The 13,038-nt window shown below is 44.6% G+C and overlaps 1 protein-coding gene across 3 annotated transcripts in view; it reads left to right on the top strand.

Moving 5' to 3' along the window:
* LOC116966973 (serine/threonine-protein phosphatase 6 regulatory subunit 3-like) overlaps positions 1 to 13,038 on the top strand; it is a 94,663-nt gene that overhangs the window by 32,715 nt on the left and 48,910 nt on the right. For all 3 annotated transcript variants that reach the window (XM_033013382.1, XM_033013380.1, XM_033013381.1), the window contains exons 2-3: positions 128 to 360; positions 11,629 to 11,815. In XM_033013382.1, the coding sequence (XP_032869273.1) occupies positions 134 to 360; positions 11,629 to 11,815 (414 nt within the window). In that variant the 5' untranslated portion in view covers positions 128 to 133. The remainder of the gene's footprint in view (positions 1 to 127; positions 361 to 11,628; positions 11,816 to 13,038) is intronic.

The following is a 13,038-nucleotide window of genomic DNA, read 5'->3' as shown; positions in this document are numbered from 1 at the left end:
GGTGGTGCTGTGAGCATTACCACGATATAATGTTGGAGGTGCAGCCTGTGTATGACACACGCACGCACACATTTGCATTGTGTTATGTGGCCAGTTATAACGGTGCTTTATTCTTGGTGTTCTGCAGCACATCATGTTTTGGAAGTTTGACCTTCACACAACATCGCACATTGACACGCTTTTAGAACGTGAGGATGTCACGCTTTTCGAGCTCATGGAAGAGGAGGACATCCTTCAGGAGTGCAAGGCCAATAACCGCAAACTGGTGGAGTTTCTAACACGGCTGCAAAACATGGAGGCACTTGTCACCTGCATCACGGTGGAACCATCAGAAGATATGGATGAGAAAGTTCGATACAAGTAAGGGTTTATTATACATGGTTACACTTCAGATGTTTTGTGCAACATTTCTCCAGTGATCTTGTAATATTTAAGGTAGATAAAAATGCTGGAAAACTCAGCGGGTGAGGCAGCATCTATGGAGCGAAGGAATAGGTGACATTTCGGATCGAGAACCTTCTTCAGACTGTTTAACGTTGGTTTATAAGTTGTGTTCCTTTATTTGAGATTGAAGAACGGTTTGGACCCGATACGTCACCTGTTCCTTTTTTTCCAGAGATGCTGCAAGTTGTACTCCTTTAAGTTTGTAGAAGGGTTCTGACCCAAAACGTAACCTATTCCTTTTCCCCAGAGATGCTGCCTGACCTGCTGAGTTACGACAGCACTTTTTAATCTATCTTCGGCATATACCAGCATCTGCAGTTCCTTCTTGCCTTTATTTAATCCCTCTTGTACTGTATTTCCTGAGACGTTTAGAAGTGAAGTACTCAACACGTTCGGTGACTATTTTTCAATGTAATTTGTAAGTTGTATAATTGTGTTATCATTAACCTCAATCTCTGCTCCTCATCACTGTTGATGAGTTAGAGTACGTTAAAGATGTGCTGATAAACAGCATAACAATGAATAAGATGTTTCATCTCCAGCCGGGACTTTCACCGCTGTTTTAAGTATGCTTTGTTAATACCACAGAGAAAGATCATATCTTGAGCTTCCTTAGTCTATTTCTCTCAGATGCACTGGAGGCAATCCTGAGCACTAAGATGATGAGCACAATAATTTTTCTTCCTAGTTTGCAAGATTTATTTGCCACTTGAACTGGGACGACAGGGAAGATTGTGGAATTGTGGCTCTCTGCAAATTAATCTTCATAAAACATTTTTATCTGTAAACTCTAATTTCCGTACAGGCTTCATGAAGTTATCCCGCTGCAACTTCTTTGCCCTTTATGCCTAACTTCAAATTATCACTTGCATTTGGATACAAGGAACGGCGGATGCTCACTTACCAAAAAAAGACACAAAGTGCTGGAGTAACTCATCTCCGGAGAACGTGTATGGGCAACGTTTTGGCTCGGGCGAAGTACGGTCCTGGCACAAAACGTCACCTTGTTCCCTGAGATGCAGCCTGACTTGTTGACTCGCTCCAGCACTTTGTATCGCTTACATTTGTTTGAATGTTTTTCTTTTGACCATCAATTTTCTCCATACCCACTTCCTTTTTATCTCCCTTGGAACTTGCTGATTGCTTGAGATTGTTTATATTTTCCCCAAGCTTGCTGGAATTTCCTTTGGGTGGAGACAGACACATTAGAGGCATTTAAGAAGCTTTTGGACAGGCATGTGGATATTGAGGGGGTATGGATACAGGCAGGCAGAGAAGATTAATTTAACTGCATATATGTTTGGCACACAAATTGTGGGCTGAAGGGCCTGTACCTGTACTGTTCTATGGTCGATAAATACCAGCACCTGCAGGTTCATCTCCATGGTGTCCACTATTCTGATTTAGGAATGGATCGCCGGGCTTAAATTCTGGAACTCCCTACCTAAAGAACTGTGGGATAGCCTTCATCGCAACCTTCTCTGGTGCAATTAGTGGCACACATGGAATGCTGGCAGAAATAGTCACACTCTGGAATAAACATAAAAACTGTCTTCATGGTCACCTTGTCTTTATAATTTGAAATCATTTATGTGATTTTGATTTCTTCTCTCACTGAATTTCAATCCTCCTTTTTCTCCGTTATTGCCAGGTAAGATTTCACTGACATTAAATTATCAGCTTTTTATTATGTCAGCAATGGGATATCCGAGGTAAACAAAAAATGCTGGAGGAACTCGGTGGGTCGGGCAGCAACTGTGGAGGAAACGGACGGGTGGCTTTTAGGATCGGGATCTACTTTGGAATGTGGTCTATTTCCCATCTGCTTACGGATCAAGGCGCTGCTTAATTATAAAACTTGTGTGTAATAACTAATTCATCTTAAGATGGAAACTAAATTGATGATATTTCTGGCTTATGTTGACGATATTAGGCTGGCAATAGATTTGTTTTGGAACAGCTTTAATAATATGTTTACTTCCCTGCCTCTTTACTTGCCGATGCTGCTCTCCCCCTCATCTCCCCATCTCGTCATCCTTCAATTATGAAATGAAGCAATTGGAGGAGTGACTTATTTTCATTTCAATGTGGAAAGATGCTATAAATAAGACTTTGTTTTCCTTGGTTTCGATCTGAATAATCAAAAATGATGCATATTGGATTTGCTATTTATTCCCTGGTTGGACACCATTAAATAGATTAATCTGAATCATTGTGTTCTATTTTGTACGTGTAATGAATAATTATTATATGCTCCAATTTCCCATATTTTATTATTTTGTCTCCATGTTTGTAATCACAAACTGTCTTCTGTTCCCATGCCCGAGTGGAGGAATATGACAATTTGGGTGCTACTTGCCCTGAGTCAACAGTATACAGGTGCACAAGCTTTTATCCGAAATTCCAAATAACGAAAAGCTCCGAATAGTGGACATTTTTTCGGTCCTTGAAGAAAGGTCCGTGAAGACGTTCACCGAGGGCGGCCCGCAGAGGTGACAGCGGAACCTCCGGTCGGTCCTCGAAGAAAGGGGAACTAAATCCCCATTCATAAAAGAGAAGGTGAGGGTATATTGCGCGGGAGGGTTAATAATTGACAATCTGCTGCTGCCTGCCCGCTGAGTTAAAAAGTTCCCACGGTAGACTCGCGATATACAGTGTATCGTGAGTCTTGCGTGGGAACTTTTTAACTCAGCGGGCAGGCAGCAGCAGATTGTCGCTCCCTTCAGTTTCACCCCACCTACACCCCTCTGCTTCCCGGCCATGTGTGTGACCCCTTCCCTCCCCTCTCCAGCTCCCCGCCCATTGCACGGGCGCGGTGGCTTTGCACTGTCTTCACGTCGGCGATGCCAGCAGGTCAGTGCCAGTCACCGGAGACGTCAGGACCAACGGGACACCGACCCCCAGGCCCACTGCAAGCACGGAGATCCCAGAGACCCACAGCCAGCAGCAGCCCAGCCCTGTTCCAACTCCAGAGGAAAACTGCAAACTGGCCGGAGACGTCAGGACCACCAGAAGCCGCTCCCCGATGGGCCGCTACGGCGACAAGTGACAGTTCGCCCACAGCCCGAGCTGCGCCCCCTCATCGGGACACCAACCCCCAGGCGCACTGCAAGCACGGAGATCCCAGATCAGCAACTCCAGCCCAGCCCCGCTCCAACTCCAGAGGAACATGCTCCCCGTAGGGGCAGAAGCTGATGGTGTGCAAGGTACGTCCTGTTCTTGGGGTGGCGCAGCTCGGGCTGTGGGCGAACTGCCACTTGTCGCCGTAGCGGCCCATTGGGGAGCGGATTCCTCTGGAGTTGGAGCGGGAGGGGGGTATTGTGCTGTTTAATCGCCCCCTGCTACCCCAGGGACAGGGAGACAGTGGCTTTTGAGAATGGTGGGCAATCACTTCCAAAGTTCTGCCCACACAGTCAGTACACCTCTCCTACACTTGTCTCCCGCACTAAGATCATCTCGCAGAGAATGATCCCAGCCTAACCCTCCGTATTCTCCTATTCTGCAAAAAAAAACTACATTGAAGACTCAAACTCGCGATCGAGTAACTGCCGGGATCGAGGCGCAAACTCGCGACCTTGCGGATATGAGCCGAGCACTCTACCACTGAGCCAGCCGTTAAAATCTTCGCTAAAAATCTTCCATTCCGAAAGCCGAAAAATTCCGAATTACGAAAAGTGTCTGGTCCCAAGGCTTTCGGATAAAAGGTTGTGCACCTGTAGTACATGTGCACCCTGACTTTAGGTTGCCACCAATTCACTTTAGGGGTTACCAGAGCCAAGGTCACTTGTTCACATTGAGCATTTAGACATATCGGGAATAGCACATCTTGTTTGTTCCAGATCCTTCAAGTCTGAAGAAGGGTCCCGACCCAAAACGTCACCCATTCCTTCTCTCCCGAGTTGTTGCCTGTCCCGCTGAGTTACTTACTCCAGCATTTTGTGTCTATCTTCGGTTTAAACCAGCATCTGCAGTTTCTTCCTACACATCTTGTTTGTTGTTGATTAATACACTAAAATGTGGAATTCATTGCCACAGACTTCATTGTGGAGGCCAAGACATTTTTAAGGCACAGGTCGTTAGGTTCTTGATTAGAAAAGGCGTCAAAGGTTAAGGGTAGAAGGCAAGTGAATAGGGTTGAAGGAAAAATAGATCGGTCATCATTGAATGGCGGAGTAGACACGATGGGCTGAATGGCCTAATTCTGCTCCTATGTCTTAACAAACTTTTAAAAGGAGAAATTTTGTTACATCTCTTTGACATCCTTGTCCTAGTTTTCATAACTCGAACTTCCAATGCAGAAAATCTACCCTTATGTGATACCTTTCGGGTATGCTTGCTACCTGGTCATGTTGACAAATAGAGAAGCCTTTTTATATGCAACAGGATATTATAAACAACAAGCCTATACTTAACCAAGCAAGTTGAGGCTTTGATAATCAAAGTTCACCAGAGGGCTGTCCCTGCCTTTGTGCGGCATTGTGTTCATTATTTGAATAAATATTAAGCACAATTCCAGGTCAGGGATTTTTCTGGCAATGCTGTCATTTATTATCCAACCCTCTTTGCCCCTGAACTAGAGAAGCAAGTAAAAATAATTAAAAAATCATTGCATCAGGATTCAACCTGCTTCATGGGAGAGTGATTTTGCAGTATTGGACACTTAGCACATGGAGTAGATGATAAGACAGGTGGCCAGAAAGATCGTCGGAGGTAGTTTCTAAACTGGAGAGGGGGGATTTAGTAAGATAATGCTAATGAATCAAGATTAAGCAATTGATGGACATCAGTGATGCACTTGTAAACAAAGGCTGAATCGAAACATAGAAACATAGAAAATAGGTGCAGGAGTAGGCCATTCGGCCCTTCGAGCCTGCACCGCCATTCAATATGATCATGGCTGATCATCCAACTCAGTATCCTGTACCTGCCTTCTCTCCATACCCCATGATCCCTTTAGCCACAAGGGCCACATCTAACTCCCTCTTAAATATAGCCAACGAACTGGCCTCAGCTACCTTCTGTGGCAGAGAATTCCAGAGATTCACCACTCTCTGTGTGAAAAATGTTTTCCTCATCTCGGTCCTAAAAGATTTCCCCCTTATCCTTAAACTGTGACCCCTTGTTCTGGACTTCCCCAACATCGGAAACAATCTTCCTGCATCTAGCCTGTCCAACCCCTTAAGAATTTTGTAAGTTTCTATAAGATCCCCCCTCAATCTTCTAAATTCTAGCGAGTACAAACCGAGTCTATCCAGTCTGAATGGATGGATGGATTTTTGGGAATAAGGAGATGTATGATAAAGAGAGTGAGCCAAATGCCTGTGAGGATATGAGCACGTGGATAAGAATATTAAATTCAGTGTTTCTAAACTAAGAGCTTGTGTAAACCAGAACCTGGTTAGTGGGATGTAGTTCAAGTTAGGAAAGTGGGGCACTTTTTTGGTTAACTTTGTTTTGACGAATGAATGACCATTCACAGTGAAATTCTTTGCTTGCACACCCAAGGTATGTAAATATTCGCCACATAACGGGCGCTGAGAAAGTTCCAAAGTATTCCGCGCCAGGTTGTTTACAGAGAGTGTCAGGTAGGAGATTGAAACAATAGTCTGGAGCTCGCAATCTTTCTTCTGCCCACTCCCTTAGGGAGAATGATAAAAAAAACTTGAAAGTGTGCACCAGCTGAATAGCTGAATAGCTTCTTCCCCTCTGTTATCCGGCTTCTGAACAATCCTTCCATAAGCTAGGGTACTGTCCGATGCACCTCTACCCCATTGCGGACATTGGACTTTGTCTCTGGAACGGATGCGTTACAATGCTGAGAACTATATTCTGCACTCTGTATCTTCCCCTTTGCTCTACCTATTGGACTGGAGTTTGGTTTGATTGTATTTGTATTGTATTTATGTACGGTGTATTTGATTGGAAGGCTTGCAAAACAATTTCCAATACCTCGATATACGTGATGATAATAATAATAATAATAATGGATGGGATTTATATAGCGCCTTTCTAATACTCAAGGCGCTTTACATCGCATTATTCACTCACTCCTCAGTCACACTCGGTGGTGGTAAGCTACTTCTGTAGCCACAGCTGCCCTGGGGCAGACTGACGGAAGCGTGGCTGCCAATCTGCGCCTACGGCCCCTCCGACCACCACCAATCACTCACACACAGGCAAAGGTGGGTGAAGTGTCTTGCCCAAGGACACATCGACAGTATGCACTCCAAGCAGGATTCGAACCGGCTACCTTCCGGTTGCCAGCCGAACACTTAGCCCATTGTGCCATCTGTCGTCCCAATAATGAACCTAAACCTTTGGGATCGCTGGTCAGTGCGGACTCGGTGGGCCGAAGGCCCTGTTTCCATGCTGTATCTCTAAATTAAACTAAACTAAACAAGTTGTTTGCCAGTTATCCAAAGTATCTTCAGATATCAAAGCAAATTTAGGACATTAATCTCCAATAATCTGAGGAGCAAAATGAGATTTAATGCTTGGGATATCTGATCTGATTAACTTGAACTGAACGTTTGAATTGAGGATATCGTGTTGCTAGATTTTGCTCACTAAAATGCTTTACTACATTAAAAAAAATCTTTCATCTTTTCTGATGAGACTAATTAAAATTTAGAATTGGCAGCTTTTCACAGTGCTCTCCATAATGTTTGGGACAAAGACTCGTCATTTATTTATTTGCTTAAGAAGGAACTGCAGATGCTGGAAAATCGAAGGTACTCAAAAAAGCTGGAGAAACTCAGCGGGTGCAGCAGCATCTATGGAGCGAAGGAAATAGGCAACGTTTCGGCCCGAAACTTTGCCTATTTCCTTCACTCCATAGATGCTGCTGCACCCATTTATTTATTTACCTCTGTACGCCACAATTTGAGATTTGTAATAGAAAAAAATCACATATGGTTAAGGTGCACATTGTCAGATTTTAATAAAGGCCATTTTTATACATTTTGCTTTCACCATGTAGAAATTACAGCAGAGTAAAATTGCATTGTATAATCTTCGGCGAAACAACAAACAATTAAATCCCAGGCATTAAAACTGTTCATCTAAATAACTTGAATGATAGAAACTTAATTATAGATGGGCAGGATTATAGAATGTGATCCCAAAAAGCTAGTTAAAAATTCTGTAACAAAAGATTGAGTTTTAGATTTACAGAGAAAGAAATTACAATTTGATTTTATTTACCGCATGTCAGTTCCCCCTCCACAGGAGATTTCAATTTGTGTATTAATGTTACAACAGACAAGAATGATGCTTCTGGAGTTGACGTTATAGCAATCGTAATATTTCATTTGTGAGCAATTTTCTATCTAGGTCAGATGATTATGCATTTTGAGCAGTATACCAAGGATTCAGCCCATAATCTGTAGGGAACCACACTGAGGGGAAGCTGCATTTGTTACGAGTCCCATTTGCATGCATGTTCATGTGAATCAGTTTGACATTTATGCCTCAAATGATGGAGCCGAGAGTTCTTGTGGCATATCGGCCATTCCTCCTCCACTATTTCCCACCAAATAGAAATGTAAGCGGGTCCTTCCAGTGGCGATTGTTGGGTTTTCAAGCAGATTGGGGTTCGAATGCCTGGGCTGCAGCGAGAGGTTGATGATGATGATGAAGATGATACTTTATTGTCACTTGTACCAAGCTAGATGCAGTAAAATTCTTTGTTTTTTGCGTACAAAAGCACACAAAAGAGCTGCCACAAAGGTGCTGACAAAGTCACAAAAGTACTCATCCCTTCTACAGATGCCCCTTTGTCTTGTTGGTCCCCTCCCCCATGCTGGCTCCCTGTAGATTTTGGTGCCCCCACCCATCCTGGTCCCCCTGACGTCTCGGCAGGACCCCCCCTCCCCCCCCGCCACGGCTTGTTCCCTTTAGATCTCAGACCCCCCATGTCGGGTCCCTCTTCCTTCTTGGCAACCCCCCCCCCCCCCTCCCTGAATTATGCAACCTGGGACTTTACTCCTTGCTTATAGTCAAACAAATACATTTTGAAATTAAGTTGTATTGAAATTGTCAGACTTTAGAGATACAGCATGGAAACAGGCCCTTCAGCCCACTGAGTCCACGCTGACCAGCGATCACCCCGTACATTGACAATATCCCACCCACTTGGGCCAATTTACAATTTTACCAAAGCCAATTAACCCAATGAACCTGCACGTCTTTGGCGTGTGGGAGGAAACCGGAGCATCTGGAGAAAAGCTACGCGGTCACAGGGAGAATGTACAAACTCCGTGCAGACAGCACCCCTAGCGAGGTTTGAACCCGGATCTCTGGCGTTATAAGTCTCTACCGCTGAGCTGGAGCTTTTCATTAGGACTGTTACACAGGCTTTGGAACTGGCTATTCAATTCCTGGTCACATTCCTACTTCAGGGTTGGAGGAGGAGGTAGCAAAGAAAATAAATGTTTCCTTTTAACTGGGAGAAGTGATAGACCCGGGCAGAAAATAGAAAAGTTGTTTACCTTCCCCATACAAATACATCCGAAGCAGCAAAGGTCTGCTGCTGATGAAAACGTAGTGCAGATCTAGAGAGTGTGGAGCCATGCCAATATCACAGAGCGTCAGACACAGCAGTGGTTCAATAAAGCATTTCACAATCATTGACCTTCTTCTGACTTGTTGCATCTCTCGCTATGGAAAAATGTAGCATAGTGCCAAATTAACAGTTGTATTTTTAATGAGGAAGGAGGCCATGTAGTCGTGGAACATTAGTTATTAATTGACATTTACATTTACCAGATATAACTGTTTGATGAACAGCTAGTGATAATCTTCACGTTAGCTATGAATTGCGATCCATTGACTGGCCAAATGTTGTGTGCCTCCCACCACAGTGATGAATGCTGTGGTGGATGTTTATGCTACATTTTTATCGTGTGTTTGTGTGTTCTTTTTTCATTGTAACGCTGCTGACAAATTCATTTCACTTGCACTTTATGTGCAAGTGACGAATAAAATTGATATTGATAATGATTAAATGTGGGAACGTTTAGTGATACTTGAGTGACAAGGGGGGGGGGGGGGGTTTCATTCTTCAAAAGGAATATTTACCAGTCAACTGATAAATAACAGTAAAGTTCATAAGTTATCGGAGCAGAATGAGGCCATTCGTCTATCAAGTCTACTCCGTCATTCAATCATGGCTGATCTATCTCTCCCTCTCAGCTCCATTCTCCTGCCTTCTCCCCATAATCCCTGACACCCAACTAATCACAAATCTGTCAATCTCCGCCTTAGAAATATCTATTGACTTGGCCTCCACAGACGTCTGTGGCAATGAATTCCACCAATTCACCACCCTTTGACTAAAGAAATTCCTCCTCATCTCCTTTCTAAATGTACGTCCTTTTATTCTAAGGCTGCACGCAATAGTCCTTGACTCTCTCTAGTGGAAACATCCTCTCCACATCCACTCTATCCAGGGTTTTCACCATTCGGTGAGTTTCAATGAGGCCCCCCCCCTCACCCTTGTAATCTCCAGCGAGCACAGGTCCAGCGCCGTCAAACACTCGTCCTATGTTGAAGTGGAACACTGGATAGATCTACTCCAAAGAATCTGCACAGACTTGATGGGCTGAATGGCCACCCCTTCTGCTGTGTGACTCTAGCAGGTTACATTTAGTTTAGTTTAGAGATACAGCCCGAAGCAGGACCTTCGGCCCACCGAGTCCACACTGATCAGCGATCACCGCACATTAACACTATCACATACACACTAGGGGCAATTTTTACATTTATACGTCAATTAACCTACAAACCTGTACGTCTTTGGAGTGTGGGAGGAAACCGAAGATCTCGGAGAAAAACCTACGCAGGTCACGGGGAGAACAACGTACAAACTCCATACAGACAGCACCCGTAGTCGGGAGCGAACCCAGATCTCTGGCGCTGCATGTGCTGTAAGGCAGCAACTCTACTGCTGCGCCACATGACAGGGAATCGCACTGAGTTGAGTAGTTTGACTGCTTCAATTGCAGAGGGATATCTACCCTCTCTCCATACCTGGGCTTCGTCAGATGGAGGAAGCTCTGCAATGAACGACAACAGTTGAGGTTTGCTGTATCGTGTGACTAACATAGCGGGTAGAATCCACTACTCGTTGAACCCTCAGGCTGGAAGGAGGCAACTCGCTCCTCGAACCTAGAGTGGGAATCTTGTTGGAGTCTGGTGGATACATCGTTAACCAACACAGCCTTTCTTCATTTTTCAATTGGGTGTAGTATGGTTAAGGTATGGTCTGAAGAAGGGTTTCGGCCAGAAACGTTACCTATTTCCTTCGCTCCATAGATGCTGCCTCACCCTCTGAGTTTCTCCAGCAATTTTGTCTACCTTGTAGTATGGTTAAGGCAGTCTGTGAATCGGTGGAGAAGCTGCTCACCACATTTGAGCTACATTGGCTCTGACCTTTGAGTGCTTATTGAGCATGAGAGCAAAGTCTACTCATCAAGTAATTCGCAACATGCCCGAGAATGTCTGTCGCAGCAGTGCAATGAAAACTGTATTTTAAAATATGCACACCCCGTCCTCTGCAGCCCACGAAGCCCCCTTGATGCATGGCCACCCATGCCTGCACTGTTGGTGTGCTTTACGTAATATTGTGCGGTCAGCCAAAGTGGAAGTACCTGGTGCTGACACTAAATAAATTAGGAACTATTCCTCTTCCATTTGCCACAAACAAAATGCTATAATTTCATCTCACTAGTGAGTTAAACAGAAGATAGACACACAATGCTGGAGTAACTCAGCGGGACAGGCAGCATCTCTGGAGAGAAGGAACGGGTGATGTTTCGAATCGAGACCCGTCCTCAAACGCCACCCATTCTTTCTCTCCAGAGATGCTGCCTGTTCCGCCGAGTTACTCCAGTCTATCTCCTGTTTAAACCAGCATCTGCAGTCCCTTCCTAAACAGAGCTGTATGCTCACTCTTACTATCTCTCAGCATACTTCTAGTGAGAGGATGCTGGCCCTCCCACACTACTGCTATCTTGATTGCACCGAGCGTTGTTAGTATTGTCTTTCTGAAGGGCATGAATGAGGATGTTGAAACCTTTGTAAAGTTTCAAATTCATCGGGACAGTAGATATGGTTAGCAGACGGGAGCACATTATTTCCAGGTGAATGACTTCCACTCACTGTTTAAAACTTATCTTGCCCCAGGTACCCGAATATATCCTGTGAGATCCTGACAGCCGACGTGACTCAGGTTAACGATGCGTTGGGCGAGGACGAGTCGCTGCTGAGCCGCCTCTATGCCTTTCTGCAGAATGACAATGTTCTTAATCCGTTGTTGGCAAGCTTCTTCAGTAAAGTCATGGGCATCCTCATCAACAGGAAGAGCGAACAGGTAGGTCGCTGGATTCTCTTTCATCATCTGAATGTTCCTCTCATGTGCTGAAAGCTGCCGGGTTGGATGTACCAGTGTCTGTGTTTAATAGTGCGTTTTCAACTAATAGCATCAACTAATAGCATGTTTAGGCTGTAATTCACCTGGAATTTGTACAGAGGCAAGGAAATGGATGTTAAGATAGGTGAGCAAACATTGTGTAGGAGGGAACTGTTGGTGCTGGTTTATACTGAAGATAGATACAGAGTAACAGGTCAGGCAGCATCTCTGGAGAAAAAGGATGGGTGATGTTTCGGGTCTGGTCTGAAGAAGGGTTCACTTCGGACCTGAAACCTCAACTTATCAATGTTCTCCAGAGATGCTGCCTGACCCGCTGAGTGACTCCAGCACTTTGAGTCTATCGTTGGTGGGCAAACATTTTTTGGCATTGTCCTTTTAGTACTGTGCGTTGGGAAAGTTCACCTGTGCAGGTCACCAAGCACAGGAGAGATGGTGAGAGGGACCATGCGAGTGTCAATGCAAGCAACAGAACTGTGATTAGATGGACACAAAATGCTGGAGCAACTCAGTGGGTCAGGCAGCATCCTTGGAGAATAAGTGACATTTCAGGTCGGGTCCCTTCTTCAGGCTGATTGTCGGGGGGTTGGGAAAGAAAGCTGAGAGTATGTAGGGGCAGGACAGAGCATATATTATGTTATTATATTGGAAACATTATGCTCTGTCCTGTCCCCCCTCTCCTAGCTTTCTTTCCTGCCCCCTAAATTAGTCTGACTCGTAATGTTGTCCATCCATGTTCTCCAGAGATGCTGCCTGACTTGCTGAGTTACGTCAGCATTTTGAGTCTATCTTTGGTATAAATGTTTGGTACACAAAAATGCTGGAGAAACTCAGCGGGTGCAGCAGCATCTATGGGGTGAAGGAAATAGGCAACGTTTCGGCCCGAAGCCCTTCTTCAGACTGAAGAAGGGCTTCGGCCCGAAACGTTGCCTATTTCCTTCGCTCCATAGATGCTGCTGCACCCGCTGAGTTTCTCCAGCATTTTTTGTACCTTCAATTTTCCAGCATCTGCAGTTCCTTCTTTAACATCTTCAATTCCTTGTTATTAGAATTGTATTAAACCCTGGTCTATGGCAAGAAGATGAGAGTCCTGTCACAATTTGCTTGTCAATAAAAGCAATCAGGAGTTTGTGGTAGACAAAAATGCTGGAGAAACTCAGCAGGTG

Source organism: Amblyraja radiata, chromosome 38 (genome assembly GCF_010909765.2).
Source record: "Amblyraja radiata isolate CabotCenter1 chromosome 38, sAmbRad1.1.pri, whole genome shotgun sequence".
Classification (NCBI taxonomy): domain Eukaryota; kingdom Metazoa; phylum Chordata; class Chondrichthyes; order Rajiformes; family Rajidae; genus Amblyraja; species Amblyraja radiata.
This window is presented reverse-complemented; position numbering and strand designations above follow the sequence as displayed.